The sequence below is a fragment of the Ovis canadensis genome, chromosome 1 (genome assembly GCF_042477335.2).
Source record: "Ovis canadensis isolate MfBH-ARS-UI-01 breed Bighorn chromosome 1, ARS-UI_OviCan_v2, whole genome shotgun sequence".
Classification (NCBI taxonomy): Eukaryota; Metazoa; Chordata; class Mammalia; order Artiodactyla; family Bovidae; genus Ovis; species Ovis canadensis.
This window is the reverse complement of record NC_091245.1, coordinates 18,951,922-18,970,541: the sequence shown is the minus strand read 5'-3', so window position 1 is coordinate 18,970,541 and position 18,620 is coordinate 18,951,922. Positions and strand designations below refer to the sequence as shown.

Sequence of the window (18,620 nt, the reverse complement as noted above, 5' to 3'; positions counted from 1 at the left end):
TTAAAAAAAAAAAAAACAACAACTAGATCCTATTTACAAAACATGCAAAGTGTGAATTTTAAGTAGGTGTTATGGCAGAACTGGTTAAAAGTAATACAGTCAAGTGACAGAATATACCTTTACTTCTGCACATGTAAGTCCTTCCCCCTCCTTTCTGGGAGAAATACATTTTCAGGGCGTGGACTGTGAAACGGCATACAATGCAAAGACAGAAAACAAAGAAGTTTGCAAATTCTTTATATTTCCAGCTGTTGAGACAATATTTCTGAGAGCTGAGGTTACCTCTAGCGGCGAAACCAGAGCCAGCTATTAAGCAGCCAAAATGCTACAGTAATTGAATACATGACCATTTCTCTTTTAGCCCGTTCTTTGTTCTCCTCTTCCAGAAGTTGTAGACGTCTATTTAGTTTGATTATCTGTCGTCTTAATGAAGCTGCATCTACAACTGTCATGTCTTCTGAAGTTCCTTCAATCATTGCATCTATATTTGAAATGCCATACCTGACGTTGTCATGATGAGGATTAGAAGTGGCGGCAGCAGACCCACCACGCAACACAGGTATGGAGTCAGTTTTGACCAGCTGTCCATTTTGGCGAACAGCATTTTCACTCATAGAGCGTTCTCTTTTTAGCCTGCCAACTGCACGGATTTCTTCATTTTGAGGGGTTGGAGCAGGTCTTTCTAAATCCAGAAAATCTAGTGGTCTTTCACTCAGCGTAAGCACACGAGGTGGTGTTTTTAGAGCCAGAGGCTTAAAGGGAGTTGACTGTATAAGGTCAAGATCTGCTGGTCTTGAAAATGGAATGTCTTCATTATTTCCTGCTACCACAATTCTCTCTGGAACTTGCATAATCACACTAGCGTTTGAAACTCCTTCTTGAAATCCTTGTTCCAGGTCAGCGTTTGGTGGTGCTACCTTTAGTTTTTCTGGGACCCTCATTCGCTGACTAATACCTTCGGTGTATTCCATTTCATACTGAATTCGACTAATTTCCGCCATCTCAGCAGCAGTGGGAGAAGGAAAGGCCGCCCCACTCACTAAATGTGTACCAATTACTGCTTGCTCTTTGGCATTATCTGCTTCTGTGCTTCATATTAAATCCATTAACTTGCCTCAGTATGCACGTGCTGGATTTAGAGCCACTTTTGTCCCCCTGGGCCCGCTGGAGGGTCCCCGGCGAGGGCCGCCGCCCGCCGGCTCCCCTGGTGCTCGGGTGGGCCCCTTCGATTGTACTTGTTTGATTAATAGTGAGGCTGAGTATTTTCCCCTATTTAATTGGAATTTGTGTATCTTCTTTTGTAAATTGCCTATTTGTGTCCATGACCGTTTTTCTATTAGGGTGTTTACTTTTGTTCTTATTGATTTGAAAGATTTAGATTTAACCCCTTGATTGTTACAAAGGTTTTTGCAAAGTGTGCCTGAGAAACCCTGGTATTTAGATAAAGCTGGGGTGAAAGGTGCAAAGAGAGATGAGCCAAGGACTGAAGAGGAGCGTAATGTCTAAAGCACCGGGCTGTGGACCCTGGGGACGCTAACAGCCCGCACTGCCTGCCGTACAGCCTCCATTCTAGAAGCTGGGATGGCGGCACACATCAGATAGTGTTTCCTCCCTCTCAGCAGGGCTGGATGGGCAAGCTTACTTTTGATCTTAAATTTTAGGCTTCGTTTAGAGTCCAATCAGCTTTTCTTTCTTTTACATTAACATATATTCTTCAGATACATTGTTGTCAATTTTATCAATAAAATCTGCAATCAGAATTGAGGATGGAGTTTTCAAAAAATAATTTAAAATCTGCTGGAGGAAAAACAGGGACTGGCACTAATTATTACTATTTTTTTTTTGCACTAATTAGTTTTAAGAAAAAATATAATGATGGGGGACTAGCTAGCTGTGTCAGATAATGAAACAAAGCCACGCAAGTTAAATGAGTAGTTCTGGCTTAGACTAGATGAACGGACAAGTGAAACAAACTTCAGGACCAGAGTACAGAGTAGACGCTGTACTTATAATAACTTCAAATGTGATAAAAAGGAGGCCTTACCAATCAGGACAGGGAGAAAGGTGACCTAAACAAATAAGTATTTTTGGGGAAAACCCCAATTTAGATACTCATATTAGCTATACTCCAAAGGATTTTCAAACAGAAAAATTCTGAAAGATAGTAAGTAGATGAACTCAGATTGACGGATAAACCAGGGCTGAGAAAAACACAAGCCCAAGATCCCCGAATCAAGGGTCTTTCTTCCCAAGTGAAGCCTGAACTGGGTTTAAGTTCAGAATTTACAATTAAAAAAATCAAGTTGGTAATCAAACAAATATCAAGGTAACTTGATAAAGAAACCTGTTAGCAAAGCATCGATAACAGTGCCATATAACCTTCCTCCTTCAACAACTGCTTCATACAGTACTAGAAACAATAGCTTTAAAAGTTTCTGGAAACTTTTTTTTTTTTTTTTGCCTCATTGCAAAGCATGCGGGATCTTAGGTCCCAGACTAGGGACTGAACTCGCAACTCACACTCCCCTGCTCTGGAAGTGCAGAGTCTTAACCAGTGGACCGCCAGGGATATTCCCCACCCCGCCCCCCCTTTTTTTTTTCCAATAAAGAAGCCCATGCCAGACAAAGTTAAAACTGAGAGTGAATGCAAGAAAAATATATTTTCAGGAATACAATAACCAAAAAGTTTATAATCCTATGAGAAAAAATTTGTGAGAGGTATTCTACCAAAGTAAAGAAAAAGGCTCAAAATGCTGTATAAGAAACTGTGGGAGTGGAGTGTGCTCCAGAAGGGAAGGAAATAAAGAAAAAAGTAGAGACTTATTTGAAATTGATGCTGGAAAGATTTTTCATAAACATCCAGTTAAAATGCTGTTTATAGGTTTTTGATATTTAGAATCAGACAACTATACTCACAGATCAGAAGATATTATAAGCCTTGACAACGAGAAATAAAAAAATGGTAATTGGAGGAGGGAGAATCAAGGAGAGTAAGCTAATTTTCTCATTCTTCATAGAGGGTAATCAGAAGGATACTGCTCAGGGTGATAAATCAGGAAATAAATGTTTAAATATATTGTTTAAAGTCCTGAGAGAGCTCATAAAGAATGAAAAGAGATATACAACAAAATCAAGAGGAACAGGTGGGAGTTCACCTAAATTGAGCAAATCCCACAGGTTTTATTGTGAGGACTCACCAGGTGTACTACTATGCCGCTTACTGTGGAAGATGTACTGCTCAGACCCAAACGCCTAAAATCAGAAGCTCTAGGAAATGAAACCGCTGTGGGGAGGAGGGAGGAAACCCCACTTTACCTTTGGCTTTGTATCTTTTAGACTGTTGGCATTATTTAGATTTTTATTAAAGAAAAGGTGTGCACCCGCTTTTCGATTTTGGCTGTGCTGGGTCTCCACTGCTGTGCGCGGGCTCTCTCTAGCTGTGGTGAGCAAGGGCTACTCCTTGGTTCCTTGAGTGGGCTTCGCATTGAGGTGGCTGCTCTTGTTGTGGAGCACAGGCTCTAGGGCGCCTGGGCTCAGTACTTGCGGCTCACGGGCTCAGCCGCTCCGTGGCCCGTGGAATCCTCCCAGACTGGGGATCCAACCCGTGACCCCTGCATCGGCAGGCAGGTTCTTATCCACTACAGCACCCGGAAAGTCTGTATCTACTTTTTCCTTTAATAAAAAAAGCTACAATAATAACCATTAAAAAAATTTATGGCCTATCCATAACAGAAGAGTATGTAACAGTTTCAGTTCAGTGGCTCAGGCAAAAACTAACGTGGGAAGGAGTTCCCACTAATATGAAAAGAGCAATTTGCAGAAAGCTATGAACAACAGGGTGGCAGTTGTGTAAAAATAAAGTTTATACATGTTTCAAGATTCATACAAAATGCCCAGAAGAATAAAGAATAAATTGGAATTCCCCCCAGGGAGTTGGGGGGGGCAAGGACACAGTGGAAACTTTAATGTGTTACACTTCTATATGGAAGATTTTTGTTGTTCTAAAAAATGAAGTGTTGAGAGTTCCCTGGCAGGCCAGTGGTTAAGACTTGGCGCTTTCATTTCAGGGGCATGGGTTTGATCCCCTGGGTCAGGGAACTAAGATTCCCCCAAGAGGCACAGCATGGTGAAATAAAATGAAGTATTAGTTATACTATTTTAAAAGTTTGTCCTTTTAAAAATAGTCTTTACAGAAAATTTAGAAAATTATGAAGAAAAAAGCCACCCACACTCACAGCTTTTGGTGTATTTCCTTCTAAATATATATATTTTTTCCTCTATGCATCTGATTCTGTCTCTAGCTATGGGCAGGGAGCAGTGGGGAAAGAGCTCTGGAGAGTCAAGCAGACCCTCCTGAAGTTTCCAAATTCCTCAGCTCCTATGTGTAGCTTCCCCATCTCAATAAATGGCAACTTCATCCAGTTGCTTAGGCCAAAACTGTGGGGTCAACCTTGACTGCTTTCTCTTATCCAGTCCATAAACAAATCCTCTTAGTTCTGCTTCCAAGACAGAACTGGTCTCTAGCCACTGCTCACTACACCTGGATTTCTGCCAAAGTCCTCCCATTGGCCTGGAAGCTACCCCATTTCCTCTCCAACCTCATCTTCCACTGCTCTCCCATCCCCTGCTCACGGTGTCACGGCCACATGTGCCTCAACCCATGAGGCACATTCCCGCCCAGGGCCTCTGCTCCAGCTGCTCCTTCAGCCTGGATGCTCATTTCAAAGACGTTCTATCTATCACCAGCTTTGTCTTTCCTCAAATCCCATCTTTTCAATGCTGCTTCCTTCGACCACCCTGATTATTAACCAAACCTTCCCTGTGTATCTAATCTCCTCCCCCCTTTTATGGAACCTATCACTTTCTAACAAACTATATACATGTATTATTTTTCACGCGCATGTTATCCTCCTACTAACAGGATAAACACCACCCGGGCAGAAGTCTGTGCCCCGATGTGAGTAGCCCACGGCAAGTGCTCAAGTTATCTGTTGAATGAGGCCTGATTTTCTCATCGACAAAATGGCCTAATAGGACCCACCCCACACATTGCTGTGAGGATCACATGAAAAATACCTATTTCAAATTGCTTGCACAGCAGGGTCCTGCAGCCTCAGAAACCCATGGAGTTTGGGCTGACTGTGAAGGCCTGGCCGGGTCTTGTCAGAACAGTGTCGTGGGCACGTCTGCCAACAGAATCACTCTGGTGGCAATGCCAAGGATGGGTTGGCTGGGGCAGGGCAGGGGGCAGGCAGACCAGGGAGTAGGCATGGCAGCAGGGAGAGGGCGGGTCCCAGAAATGCAGAGAATCAAACAGGTGCAGAAGAGGCCAAAAGGGCAGAGTTTGGTGACTAGTTGTGAGGGTGAGGAAGGAAGAGAAGAGATGCCTGATCGGGGAACCTGTAGATGGGGTGCCTCACACTGTGATGGGGAGCCCTGGAGCCTCGAGGAGTGGATTGGAAGGGGTGACAGCCAAGAGGGAGCCTGGCACCAGGCAATGGAAAGGGCAGGGGCTCTGAACAGCCATAACCAGCTGTGGGTCCCAGCTCTGGCATCGACTTGCCCGGTGGGGTCTGCCTGCTGAGTTGTTTTGAGGCCAAGTGATCATGTCTGTAAAACAGTGTATGCAGAGCCTGCCTGGTGCAGTTTATACACTGTTGCTGTTCAAGTGACAATCTGATACCTACCCTCACCTGAAAATGTTTAATGGCTCATTATTAGGAAATTTAAATTTAATATCAAGAATCATGCAATGATGGCACTGTTTTTCTGAATGAAAAGAAATATGCCAGGCACTGAGCTAGGAGCTAGAGAAACCACGGCCACCAAAGAGACTGCTGGCAACACTGGGGGGCAGCGAAGGCTTCAAAGGCATGGTTCAGAGCCTCTGTTCAGCATGGTACAGAGGCTCGCCACCCAGCAGGGAGTCCACAACCAGCTCAAGCCCCTCAGCTGCCTGCAGTCTCCTTATGTCCGTCTACCCCAGTCATGGGTGTTCTCTGTAGTCTATCATATGTTAGTTGGTTTCTTGCTTCCAAGTCTTTGTACAAGTTACTCTCTCCATTGGAAATGCTGTTCTCATCTTTTGAAAGCAAGCCTTACTTAGCCTATGTAACACTAGGGTGGCTTACATCACCTCCTCCAGGAAGCCCTCCCTGAGCCCGCTGCAGGGTGAGGTGCTGCCTTAGCACCTGTGTGTTGGGCTCACCATGATACTCTCTCTAGTTTAGTCACTGCTGATCACACGTATTTCTCTTCTCCACTTGTTCTGGACCTTGTCTGTCTCCCTTGTCCCCAGAAGTTCCAAGGTTCCACCCTGGTAGGACTTATCTGATTACCAGTGGAGAGACCACTACAAATGGTGCTGTGTCCAGGAGCCGGAGGGCCACACCGGGTCTCACACCCACACTGCGGGAATTACTAGTATCCTCTAACCAATTTCCATGTGGTCGTGGCCGCCACTCCACAGTGCCATTCTCTTCCGCACAGCAGGGGAAAAGGAGAGCGAGGAGGTGAGGAAGGGGATGTGGCGACCCAGAATCTGGCAGGGGGTGTGCTGCCAGCCCCGGGAGCCGGGGCTCACGCGAGTGGCTCCCTCCACACACCTGGTGGCTCAGTCTTCAGGCTCCCATCTGAAACTGTTCACCATCCCGCGAGCCCGTCTCGTCACCAGATCCTCAGGACAGTCACACTGTCTCCTGAGGAGCAGGAAACTGGCAGAACCCACCCCGAGGGACGGACAGCCCAGACTCGCATTCCAGAAAGAGTGGAGACAAGAGACCCGATTTGTAAGAAATCTGATTATTCAAATTTAATACCATCAAGAATTATGCAATGATGCTGTAGTTTCCTTAACAAATAGAAAACAGACTTGTGTACAACAGTGAGCTCTACAGCACTAGCGTCCACAAGGTAAAAACGAATGTCTCACTCAACATCACCAACCCTGGACTGTTGGTCTTGACAGCCTAGCTAGACCTGGGGACGTCCGTCTCGCGTCCCTCGGCTAAAACAGCTATGCACCCTTCCCGCCCCCACTTACCTACCTAGATAGTGCTGCCCAGAGGAAGAGGCCCTCTCCCTGCCCCTCAGCAAGCCGAGATAATAAGGGTTGAGGATAGTACCATTGAGAGAAGTCCAGTAGTCTTGCCACATTGGTTTAGGAGGGCATCTTGAAGGAGTGGAAAAGAGAGCTCCTTGGGGGCTTTGAAGACAGCTGCAAACCAGGGAAGGAAGTCATCTGGCCCCCGCTCGGAGGACAGACATGTGCTACCAGGCCCACTGGCCTGGACCTGAACGGCCAGCCGCACCCCTGCTTGGCCCTGAGGTGTGTGGGGCATGGCACACACCCTGATCAGTGCCCACCGTCTCGGCCATGTGGCCAGACCCACAGCCTACCAATACTGTGCCATCCTGCAATGCCAGACAAAAGGCAGGGCTCCCAGAGGGAACCCCCAGGCACCCAGAGTCACCTACCCTCTCTGGGGTTTGAAGCAGAGGCCAGGGGGTACCTCTCTTTTTTTTCTTGGGTTTTCTTTTTTTGGATTTTTTTGTTTGTTTTTCGTCTTTGCTTTATCTTTAACCTTTGCAAAACACGACGGTGATGAGGAACGCCTGCTCCCCCAGACATATCTGTGGTCTGGGCTGCGACTGGTACGCACGCACTGGAATAGACGACTGGGGCGAGGGCTTCCCACTTCCTCTCCCCCACCACTGTCTGTGGGGCCTCAAATAAGGCTCTTACGGAAAAATGGAACAGAAATTAAACCCCCCAAATGTGTTTCCCTGCACTTGGCTGAAACAGGGTCTTGTCAGCAGGACTGGAAGGGCAGCCAGATCAGCGGTGCCTCCGCTCAGGCTGGCGGCCCCGGCTCCACACACATGGGGAAGGCACGCTCCGTCCTGCAGCAGCGAAAGGCGCACCAAAGGAAAGGATCCAAAGTGAACTCAAGGAGAAAACAAACTACTCCCCCGTCCCCCACAGCAGCCCAGTCTGCAGTTAAGAATTTGCAAAAAGAAAAGTCAGAGGGAAGAGGCTATAATCCCTGTCTATAATCCCACTTAATGTATAAAAAGGGAGGCTTTGCTCCCATCCCCCCACCCCATGAGAAGCATGAGAACCGCGTCAGCAGAACAGAGAGTTCGCAGTGGCTCCGGGGCAGGCCTAGCGGCGGACAGAGACCGCGCCGTGGCGCCTGCCTGCGGGCCCACCCCCTCGCCCAGGGCAGTTCTGGGCTCTCTGTGCGGTGTGGCAATGTTCCTGAAATGCTGTGGTCCCAACAGCATCCGTGCAGGAGGGCTGGACGATGGTCGGTATGGCTCAGAGGAGCTGAGTCCCCTCCGGAGCCCCCAGGCGGGGGTGGCGGAGGAGAGGGGGCGGTAGTTACGTTGCATAGTGGTCAAAGCTGCCGAGGTACTCCAGGGCCGCGCGGTAGCACAGCTGGTACTGGTCCTACGGGACAGGGGGCCAGTCAGCATGGGCGGATGCCCCCCAACATGGCCAAGGGCACATGCGCTGCAGCCAGCGGGTCATGGACTTAGCCTCTGCTGGCCAGGAGCAGGGGCTGGACCCAGACATCTGCTCGGGCTTCCCCCCCTGCCACCCCAGTTTGCCCCTAGATCGTGTACCCCTGCAAGGACTGCCATGTGTGACCCTAGCTGGGAGCCAGGCATACCACCGGCACCCAGTGCAACAGCTGCTGAGCGAGGAGTGTGTCCGGCTCACCCCTCCCCTGCACCTCGGGCAACGCCAGTGGCATGTCTGGGAGGAGCCAGCCTCGGCCTGGCCAGTGGCCTGCATACCTCCGTCTGCACCATGGCTGGGCGCTGTGTGCGCAGGGTCTTCACGGTCTGGAACATGTCAACCACGCCTTCGTAGCGCATCCGCTCCAGGACGATGCTCAGTGTGATGAACACCCCGGTGCGGCCCACACCAGCACTGCCCAGGGAGAGCACTGGGTCAGGGCTCCTGCCCCCAGGCCCCCGACCTGCCCAGCCCTCCGCGGGGTCAGCCCCACCTGCAGTGCACCGTGATGGGCCCGTCCTGCCCAAACTGCTCCTTGGTCTTGTGCACCTGCCCGATGAAGTCGATGAAGCCCTCGCCCGTCTTAGGCACGCCCTGCTCCGGCCAGTCTGTGAACTGGAACTGCCGGATCGTCCTCGACTGCCCATCCTGGGAGAGGTGGCAGGGCCGAGGGTCAGGGCTGGAGTGGCAGCACCCCCTGGCCAGGCGGGCAGTGCAGCAGCACAGGTCAGCACCCTGAAGCCATCCTGGGAGATGGGCTCACCACCTCTACACCTTACCTTCGATTCCTATGGTTGGAGCTGGGGTACCATGCAGGCAGCCCCCACCCCAGAGGGGCTCCGGCAGTGTTACAAACATGCCTTCATGCAAATATACACACTCCCCTGTCCACTCACCCGGGCGTCCGTGACCTTGAACTCTCGGAGAATATACTGGGGCATGTTGTACTCGGCCATCGGGTCGACAACAAAGTACTGGTAGCGAGCAGAGCGCTCTGCAGGCCAGTACTGGTGGCATTTCTCCTGTGGACAGAGGGCCCAGCCCTGGGGTCAGAAGGGGCGGAGGTGGGGAGGAGAGGAGCAGGGGAGGGGAGCGCCAGGCTCCAGAGGTTTTGGGAGCTGCAGGCGACAGTAAGGGTCTGCAGCTATGCTTACGGGGCTGGAAGGGAATGGATGTGATTGCGGAAGGCTGCTGGCGTGCTCACCCTGCCCATCTCCCGAAGCCTGGTCAGCATGACGATGATGGTGGAGTTGTGCTCCCACAACATGCGCCAGAAGTCCTCGGTGCTCTCCGCCAGAGGCCCCTGTGTGGCTATGTAGGCCTTCTGCTGTCTGGGGCAGACACGAGACGGGACATGCTGGAGGTGCCACTGCCCCTCGAGTCTCCCTATGGCTGCCTAGTCCCTTGGGGTCCCACTCAGATCACCTCTCCTCTAGGAAGCCCACCCAGGTCTCCCGGGCCAGCCCGACTCTGTCGTGCCTCCCATTGGCCAGGCGTGCGCCCAGCTACTCATAGGCATGGTGGGCAGTCCCGAGCATGCTGACCTATAGCCATCCAGGAAGCTGGCATTGATGTAGTCAGAGCCCTCCACGCCGCGGATGGGCTGCAGACACACACGCGTCAGTTCGTAGGGCATGATGTTCACCAGGCGGTTCTTGAACTTGTTGCAGGGCAGGTTGGCGCTGATGAAGCGGGATGTGTGGGCCTTGGAGTTGGCCAGCAGCTAACGAGAGGGAAGGGGTGGTCAGGCCGGGCTTCCTGGGGGGCCGGCCCCACGGCCCGGTCCAGGCGCCGGAGCCGGGCAGGCCCAGCCCCGAGCCCACCTTGAACTCCAGCTCCATGGCAGTCACGCTCTCCCCAGGCGGCACTTGGCCCAGCTTCTGGATGTGGGCGTGGAGGCTGCGGGCAGGCACCTCCGTGTGCCCACACGCGGCGGCCTCCAGCAGCGCCTCGTGGATGAACACGTACTGGTCCTCGGTCTGCACCATGTAGTTGCGCTGCGCCCGCATGCACGTCACGTGGCCATAGACGTCCACCGTCTTCTCGTGCTTCATCCGCTCCAGCATGGCGTCGATGACGATGAAGCAGCCCGTGCGGCCCACGCCCGCGCTGCAGGGACAGGGCTCAGCCTGGGCAGAGGCCTCCCTCCCCTCTGGCCCACCCCGGGGGGCAGCACCCCCTCACCTGCAGTGCACCACCATGGGCCCCGCGTCTAGGGGGTTGCAAGCCTTAACCCGCCGCAGGAAGGCCAGGATCGGGGTCGGGTACTCGGGGACTCCGTGGTCTGGCCAGGCCATGAACTGGAACTGACGCAGCTCCCGCTTCTCACTGGAGCCACTCTGCGGAGGATGGCAGCAGAGATGGAGTGAGTGGCCAAGGCGCATGCCTGCTACCACCTGCCCCAACACCAAGGCCAGACCCCAGCTCTCCAACGGGACTCAGAAGTCACACGGGGCAGCCTGAAGGAACTCAGGTGCTGCCTCCATCTACCCCGCCCACAGCACCGGCCGGCATGGTCTGCTCACACCTCCAACACTGGACTCCCACCCGCCCCCGCTCCCCCAGCACACCACGCTCAGACCATGGTGCTCACAGGCTCCAGGCTGAGCCCAGGCACCGGGGCAGGGCTATACCTTGTAGAGCGCAAAGGTGCGCACAGTATAGGTGGCCAGCTCCACTGTGTCCAGCAGGGTCACCTGGATGAGGCCGTAGGTCTCGGTGCCACGAGCTGGCCAGTACTGATCACATTTCACCTGCAGAGGGACAGCAGGGGGTGCAGGCAAGGGTGTTAGAGGGACCCAAAGGCTCAGACAGGCAGGGCCCGGGGCAGGAGCTGGTGGAAGGTCCGGCTGTGCTAGCTGCCAGGCCCCTGGTCCCGAGATCTCAGATTCATCATGCCACCCCCTCACCAGACCAAATCAGGGCCTCACACTAGGCCGCCACCCCTGGCCTTGTGAGGCGAACACAGGACGTAATTGAAAATCGTTTATTCGTGACCAGATTGCACCAGGTGCATTTTCTGCCAAATTTACCCATAACGTTTATACACCATTTTCAAGCTCTGTAAATTTTATGTTCCAGTCAATGCTTGGCTGTGCAAAAGCAGATAACAGCAGCTCTATTCCACTAATTAACTTAGGAGATGTGTTAAGGCTCCAGCAACACTCTAGCATCTAGGGAACACGTGAACATCCCAGATACATGCAGTAACTGGGGGACATGTTAACATTCTTGGAAAATGACAGCATCTGGGACAACATATTAACACGGCAGGAACCCACTGGCGTCTGGGGAACACACCACATCCCAGGAGCGCTCAGCAGCTGGGATACGAGGACAACCCAGGAGAACACTAGCACTTGGCAAGTCCCCTGAAGGGCGTCTTCCCACAGGGACACGAAGGGGTGCCCGAGTATCTATACCTGACCCCCCTCCAACCCCAGCAGGGACCTGAACAGCCTTACCCGGGACTTCTCCTCCAGCCGCGTCATCATGACCACAGTGGCTGTGCGCTGTTCCCACACCATCCGCCAGAAATCGCCCATGGTCTCAGGCAGCGGGCCCTGCGTGGCAATGTAGGCGTTCTGCTTGCGGTAGCCGTCGATGTAGTTGGCGTTGATGTAGTCGCTCCCGGGGACACCTACGGGCAGGAAGGGACACGGGAGAGCATTATCTCGGGGCCTCCAACCTAGTCTGCGGGCCTCTTCTGGAGGAGGAGATGTCACCCAGTAAGGAGGAGGAGGAAGAGAGCCAGGGGACGGGAGGGGTCCCCGAGCCTAGGGCCCCCTCCCGCCCTAGGCTCACCGTCGATGGAGGTAAGGATGACTCGAGAGTGGTCGTAAGCAATGACGTTGGCGTAGCGGTTCTTCGGCTTGTTCACCTCCAGGTTTGAATTCTCCCACGTGAACTGCTGTCCCGGGTCAATTGACTGCAGGGAAGGAAGGAGGCAGGTGGAGAGGGGTAATAGCCAATCTCTACCTAGTGCCCCCAGGAGACCCGGCCTTCCAGGTGGTGCCCACATCTGCCTTTGCTCCCAGGCCACAGTCACTGGCTCTGTCCCGTGGTGCTGCGGAAGGCTGAGCCCCAGCTTCCCAGTGATGGAGCACAGAGACTACCATGGAACTGGTCAGCAAGGTGACAGACTGAAGACTCCTCTCACCAAGGTACCAAATCCCCCTGCCTAGGAGAGTGGCAGAGGTGGGGAGTGGGCAGGGGAAGTCCCTCAAGCCCTGCAACCAGCTAGCCAACGAGGGCAGAAGTGAGAGGCGGCCAGCTGTGCATGACCCAATGCTGCTGGGCTCCAGACACCGCTGCATGGCCTCGCCCAGCTCTCCTCCTCCCTCTCCGGCTGTTCCTTCTCGGAGGCAGGACACAGTGCTTCTCCGGGGTTCATTCCTAGGCCCTCTTTGCACTCTCCAACCTTTCCTGGATGACCTCATGGCCATATGCTGGAGCTGACGTAACTCAGCTGTAGCCCAGAGTCTCCCCTGAGCCCTGGTCTGCAGAGCCCACTGGCCCCTGACATCCCACCAGGATGCCCCACACTTCTTCAGTCTCAGCCCTTGCCAAGCTGAGCTCATTAGCTCCCCTGTGCAAACCTGGCTCTGCTGCTGGGGTTCCGTCTCGGTGAAGGGCTCTGTCCTCATTTACCCCAAAGCCGTGGCCACAACCTGCCAGTCGTCCTCCAAACTCCTCTGTGCCCCCCCGTCTCATCCGTCACCACGGCCCAGTGCTCCCCCAGCTCCTTGGCTCTCGCCAGCCTGCTGCCAGGGCTTCAGCTGGGCCACCCCTGCTCAGACTGGGCATCTCCCTTACTCTTTCCTTTGCCCTTTCCCTGCCTCTTTCTGTCTTGCAGCCAGAACTATCCTTATAAAATGCCAATCTGATGATCAACTCTCTGCTTAACGCCTTCCATGGTTCTTTGTCGCTTTGGATGACAGCAGCAGCTGACTCTCAGCAAAAACTTACCCTGTGTGTGGCGCTATTCTCTGCGCTCTGTATTCCCTCTCCCAATCCTCCCATGAAACCAGTTCTATTATTACCCTCCTTTCACAGATGAATACGACCCCAAGTTCTCAGCACAGCACAACACTTGCTTGATGGCTTCTGCACCAGCCAGTTACTCTCCCCAGGTCAGTGAACACTTCTGTGAGACCCCAGCACACCCCACCCCTAGCCTGCCTGCTTCGCGCTGCTGTCGGAGGACCTTCTCTGCATATCTGCATATTTACCAACATGGCACAAGGTCACATTTATGTATCCGTCTGCACTCATCTCCCTACTGACTGAGTTCCCTGTGGGCACTTGTCTCCACACTCCCAGTGGCAAGCACAGGCTAAGTGCTTGATGACGCTCATCATTAAAGGTAACAGAGCTATCAGAACCTGGCTGCAGAAAAGCTCTCGGCTGGCCAGGGTGGCCAGAGGTGGCTTCCTGAAGGAGGAAGATCTGTAAGGGGAGCACAGATGCGAGCAGAAAAGTGGCAGAAGGTGAGAGGAGGACACCGCGGGCCTGGACAGTGGGGTGCAGGGCCCCACAGGAGGAAGGGTTAGTGGGACGTGGAACTGGATGAGTGGAGGCCTCATGGGAACTGAAGGCAGGGAGCCTGACTCAGTGGCTCCATCCCTGCTGTGGTGGGGCCCTGTGCAGGGCAGGCCCCCCAGTGGGAGCTCCACAGGAAGAGGCAGCACCCTGTCCTCTAGGCAGATGTGATCATCAATCCACCTGCCAAGCTCAATTTCCTCTGCAGAAACCTGACCCACAGCCCTTGGAAGTGGAGCCCTGGTGCCCAGGACAGCAAGCACAGTGGAGGGTGGACGTGTGACTGGAGGGAAGTGGATGCACAGGCAGGGCAGAGCTAGCCCTTCAATCACCCACCCACCCATCCATCATCCACCAAGGCGAATCCCCTGCCAGGCCTGTGCCGGGAGCGGGGACTGAGTGGGGTTGAGGCAGAAGATGCTTTAACAACACCTTCACCAGTACTCCTCAGAGGAGTCTGGGCTCTCCCTATCTCCTCCTTCACTAGCAAAGCACCTCTCCAGCTGGGAGCGAGAAGCCTTGACTCCAGGTCGTGGAGCAGTGCTCTGAAGTCTGAGCCCCCAGCGTGCACGCATGCTCCGTCGATTTAGTCGTGACTTTCTGCATGACCCTTTGTGACTCCGTGGACGGCAGCCCACCAGGCTCCTCTGTCCATGGGACCCTCCAGGCAAGAATACTGGAGTGGGTTGCCACTTTCTTCTCAGGGGATCTTCCCATCCCAGGGATCGAACCCACGTCTCTTATGTCTCCTGCACTGGCAGGCGGGTTCTTTACCACTAGTGCCTCCTGGAAGCAGGCAGGGTAGAAACCGCAGTGAAGGAAGCACCTGGAGCAGGAGGGTTTATGCAGCCCAGGCGGCAGGAGCCAGGCTCCCAGACTCCCCATCTCTGTGACAGACACTCTGAGCACACGCATGTGCAGGCACAGGCTGCAGACGGCTTCCACTACTCATCAGTGACGTGACCTTAGGCAAGTCATTCCCTTCTCAGAGCCTCAGCCTCCTCATCTGTAAGATGGGCTAACACCAGTTCCCATTTCATAGGGTTGCAGGGAGGACATAAATAGATGGTGCATGTAGAGTGCCTAGCCTGGAGCTGGCTGGCAGGGAGCTCTCTACAAATGCCAGCTGTTATTACTGATTGTGTTTATGACCTTCTATCTGCCTCCTTTAGCACAGGGGCATGTGACTTTGTGTCCTAATCTTGGCATGCCTGAAAGGTCTTGACCAGGCCCGGTACCTAGGAAGCTGATTTCCCCACTGGCTACTGCTGACCCCTTCAGTCTGTGCTCTTGGGCAGCCTGGAGCCCACCACCCGCTCCCCAAACACACAGCAGGGGCCTGAGGCAGGACAGGAGCTGGCCTGGGGCCAGGCATATGGTGGTGGGGGCGGTGGCGGTGAAGGGACGTCTCACCTCGTACTCCTGGGAGAACTTGAGGCCGTCATTGGCTTTGAGGCGCTCGATGTTGTCAGCTAGGTCGGTGATGGGGATGGGCGGGTGGTCTCGCATACCTGGGAGCAGGGCGGGCACATGAGCAAAATTAGCGTGGGGCCTGAGCGGGGGGCAGACAGCCCGATGCATGGATGTGCGCATGTGAACACGTGTGACTGGCATGGAGACAGCAGCACATGCGGCGACAGGGGTGGTAGGCACACGGCGGCCGGGGGGCGGGAAGGGTCAGGGCGGGGGGATGTATGCCGTGGGCATGAGTGGGCATGGCCTCGCGACGTGGTGCTGAGTGGCTGGCCCTCCTCCCAGGTCAGGGCCGGACGCCCAGGTGGAGGGCAGCAGACGGGATGGGGCTGGGCTGCTTCAGCCTGTGCCCCGCCCGCGGGCCCTCCTCTGGACAGCGCTCCTGCCCTCAAGGTGCCAGTCACCATGGGAGGCTCTGTGACCTCATCGTCCCAGCACCCAGCATGTGGATGGAGTGATCATGACGTACGGAGATACGGCAGAGTGATGAGGAAGAGCTCAGGGGGAGAGGTAGAGGAGAGGAGGGAGGCACTGGGGCGAGGAGGTGGGAGAGGCACCGGAAGGGAGTCGGACTGAGTCGGGAGGTGGGAGAGGCAGAGACAAGAGGGGGCGGCTGGAGGAACGGGGAGAGGCGAGGAGAGAGTGGGATAGGGCGGTGAGAAGGTGGAGCAAAGACAGGAAAAGGGAAGAGAAGAGCTCAAGGGAGGAGAGAGGCGATGGGTGAGAGATAGAGGAGACACACAGAAGCCAGAGTGGGCCCCAGGCGGGGAGCGTGAAAAACTAACTTGAGATATTCGGGCAACTGGGGACACTGGAACCTGCAGAGAAAAAGAACAAAAACAGCGGGGCCAGAGAAGGACACCCGTTAACCTCTGGTTACACTGCCCTTGGATCGCAGCCAGTGGGGGTCTGGGGAGCTCGGAGGGCTGGCCCACCGCACGCAGCCCCTTCTGCTCCATCCCGCCCAAGTGACAGACGCCCGTCTCCCACCCCCTAGAGCCTGCACGGCCTTGGGGGCCTCTTCCTGTGATGAAATTCTAGGTCCAAGCCAACCTCGTGGCCTCTGGTAACCAAGTTTGACCCTGGCTATTTCCAGATCATTTGGCAAAAGAAAAGTGTGCTTTTAGAGAGAGGGAAGGCACGTGTGGCGAGAAACAGAAGGGTGAGTCCCCGGTAAGGATGGGCAGATGGGGACTGTGTCGCTCTCAGTTTTGCTGTGCACTTCAAGCATCTTCAGAAGGAAAGTTAGATTACAGGAGAAAATAATAAACATTTGCTGAACTAAAAACATGGGAAGGGGGACCCTCAGCGGTGCCACCATTCCAGCCAACCCTCCTTTCTGGTCACTGGTTCCCCTCCCTGGTTAACCCTGTGCATAGAGACCCCTCTCCCAGCCAGCAGCCTCGTTCCCTGACCTCAGCACCTCTGATGACCCTCACCATGCCCTGCCCCAAGGCCCGCCCCAGGCCACGGCCTCCTGACTTTCTGGTCCCCCATCCCTTATAACACCACCTCGGATCCCCTGTGCTCCACCCTGCCTTCCCTTCTCAGATCCCCACAGCCACAGGGACCAAGATCCCGGCAGGGCCTGCATATCCACTGGCTCATCCCCTACTGACAGTGCCTCAACCCACTGAAAGGCTCCTTGCCCGGGACTCGGACCTCTCCAAGGTTCCAACCGCCAAAGCCACAGGCTCTCGCACAGCCCCCTCAGCCTGGCTTCAGAGGAACTCCTCTCTCTGTCTGGCTCCCCATCCTTGGCCATCCTTGCATCTGTCCTTCCTCAACACTCCAGCTCCCTCCCTGGCTGCTCCTGGGCCGCACTCTCCCCTCGATGCGCCCTTCTCCGGGGAGAGCTCATCTATTTGCAGGCTTTGACCACTGCGTGCTCCTCGGCACCTCCCCATCCTGTGGTTCCCGCCAAGATGTCGGTGTGGAGGTCCCCGTGGACCTGCCATCCCACTGCTCAACCAGCAACCACAGAGCCATCCTGGGACCCCTGCCCCTATTTCCTCACCCCACGGGGAATCAAGCCCAAGCTCTGCTGCTCAGCCAGGCCCCTATAACCAGCACCACGGCCAGGTCCTCAGCACCTTCACAACGGTCTGCCACCACGGGTTCTTCCCCTCCAATCTGCCTTCCACACCATAGCCAGGGTGACGCTTCTAGAGCTCAATTCTGACCCCATTGCTCCCCTGCTGAAAACCCTTCGTGCCTCCCTGGCACCCTCAAGATGAAGTCCAAACCCCTTAGCTTGGCATGAGGCACCCTCTGTGACTCACCCTCCAGACTCAGCTCTGGGCTCCAATGCTACAGGACACAGTGCCCCCCAGCTGCTTATGCACCTGCCTCTGTCACCGAAAGGAGCTCTCTCCCAGCCCCTCTGCCTGACTAAGGCCCCTAGGGCTTCACATCCCTCTCAGGGGCAGCTTCTCTGCCCTCCAGACCCGAGCACCCCAGAGTTCCGATTCCTCGCAGATTCCACCACACCTGGTTGCAACAGCCTGGCTCTCTCCCTCTCAGGACACGTGCACTCGGAGTGTTGTCAGGAAGCCCAGGGTGCAGGAAGAGAGCCGAAAACCCCAGGTAGACCCATAGCCGACTCCAGGGTCAAGCACCAGACACAAGAATGAACGAGTCTCCAGAATTCTGTGGTCAGGAAACTTTCCCATAAAAGGCCAGAGAGTAAATATTTTTGGCTTTAAGGACATATGGTATGTATCATATCTACTAAACTGCTCTAGAGTGAAAACAGCCACAGACAGTACATGTATGAAAGGGCATGGCTGTGTTCCAATAAAACTTTATTTTCAGAAACAGGTGGTGGGCCACATTTGGCCACAGGCCAGTTTGCTGATCTCTCATGTAAATGATTCTAGCCTTTGAGTCTTCCTGCCGAGGGCCCAGATATTCTGGAATAGAAATAAGCTGCTCCTGCTATGCTCCTGTCTGAATCTCTGACTCATAAAAGCTGTGAGACTAACATCATTGCTGTTGTTTCCAGCCATGAAATGATGCGGTCATTCAGCATTCAGGGCTAAGTAGTTCGTGCACACACAAACCCTGTGTGTGCTATAGCTCA

General features: G+C 54.1%; 1 protein-coding gene and 1 pseudogene across 5 annotated transcripts in view; both read right to left on the bottom strand.

Moving 5' to 3' along the window:
* Positions 1-220: 220 nt before the first annotated feature.
* On the bottom strand, positions 221-1,216 carry LOC138419399 (mitochondrial fission factor pseudogene; annotated as a pseudogene).
* Positions 1,217-6,785: 5,569 nt separating this feature from the next.
* Positions 6,786-18,620, bottom strand: part of PTPRF (protein tyrosine phosphatase receptor type F) — an 84,438-nt gene continuing 72,603 nt past the window's right edge. For all 5 annotated transcript variants that reach the window (XM_069588938.1, XM_069588940.1, XM_069588936.1 and 2 more), the window contains 12 exons: positions 15,479-15,576; positions 12,329-12,452; positions 11,989-12,164; positions 11,158-11,277; positions 10,709-10,863; positions 10,348-10,633; positions 10,069-10,247; positions 9,729-9,855; positions 9,421-9,546; positions 9,018-9,172; positions 8,803-8,938; positions 6,786-8,452 (listed from right to left, as the gene is read on the bottom strand). In XM_069588938.1, coding sequence (XP_069445039.1) covers positions 8,384-8,452; positions 8,803-8,938; positions 9,018-9,172; positions 9,421-9,546; positions 9,729-9,855; positions 10,069-10,247; positions 10,348-10,633; positions 10,709-10,863; positions 11,158-11,277; positions 11,989-12,164; positions 12,329-12,452; positions 15,479-15,576 — 1,751 coding nt within the window. In that variant the 3' untranslated portion in view covers positions 6,786-8,383. The remainder of the gene's footprint in view (positions 8,453-8,802; positions 8,939-9,017; positions 9,173-9,420; positions 9,547-9,728; positions 9,856-10,068; positions 10,248-10,347; positions 10,634-10,708; positions 10,864-11,157; positions 11,278-11,988; positions 12,165-12,328; positions 12,453-15,478; positions 15,577-18,620) is intronic.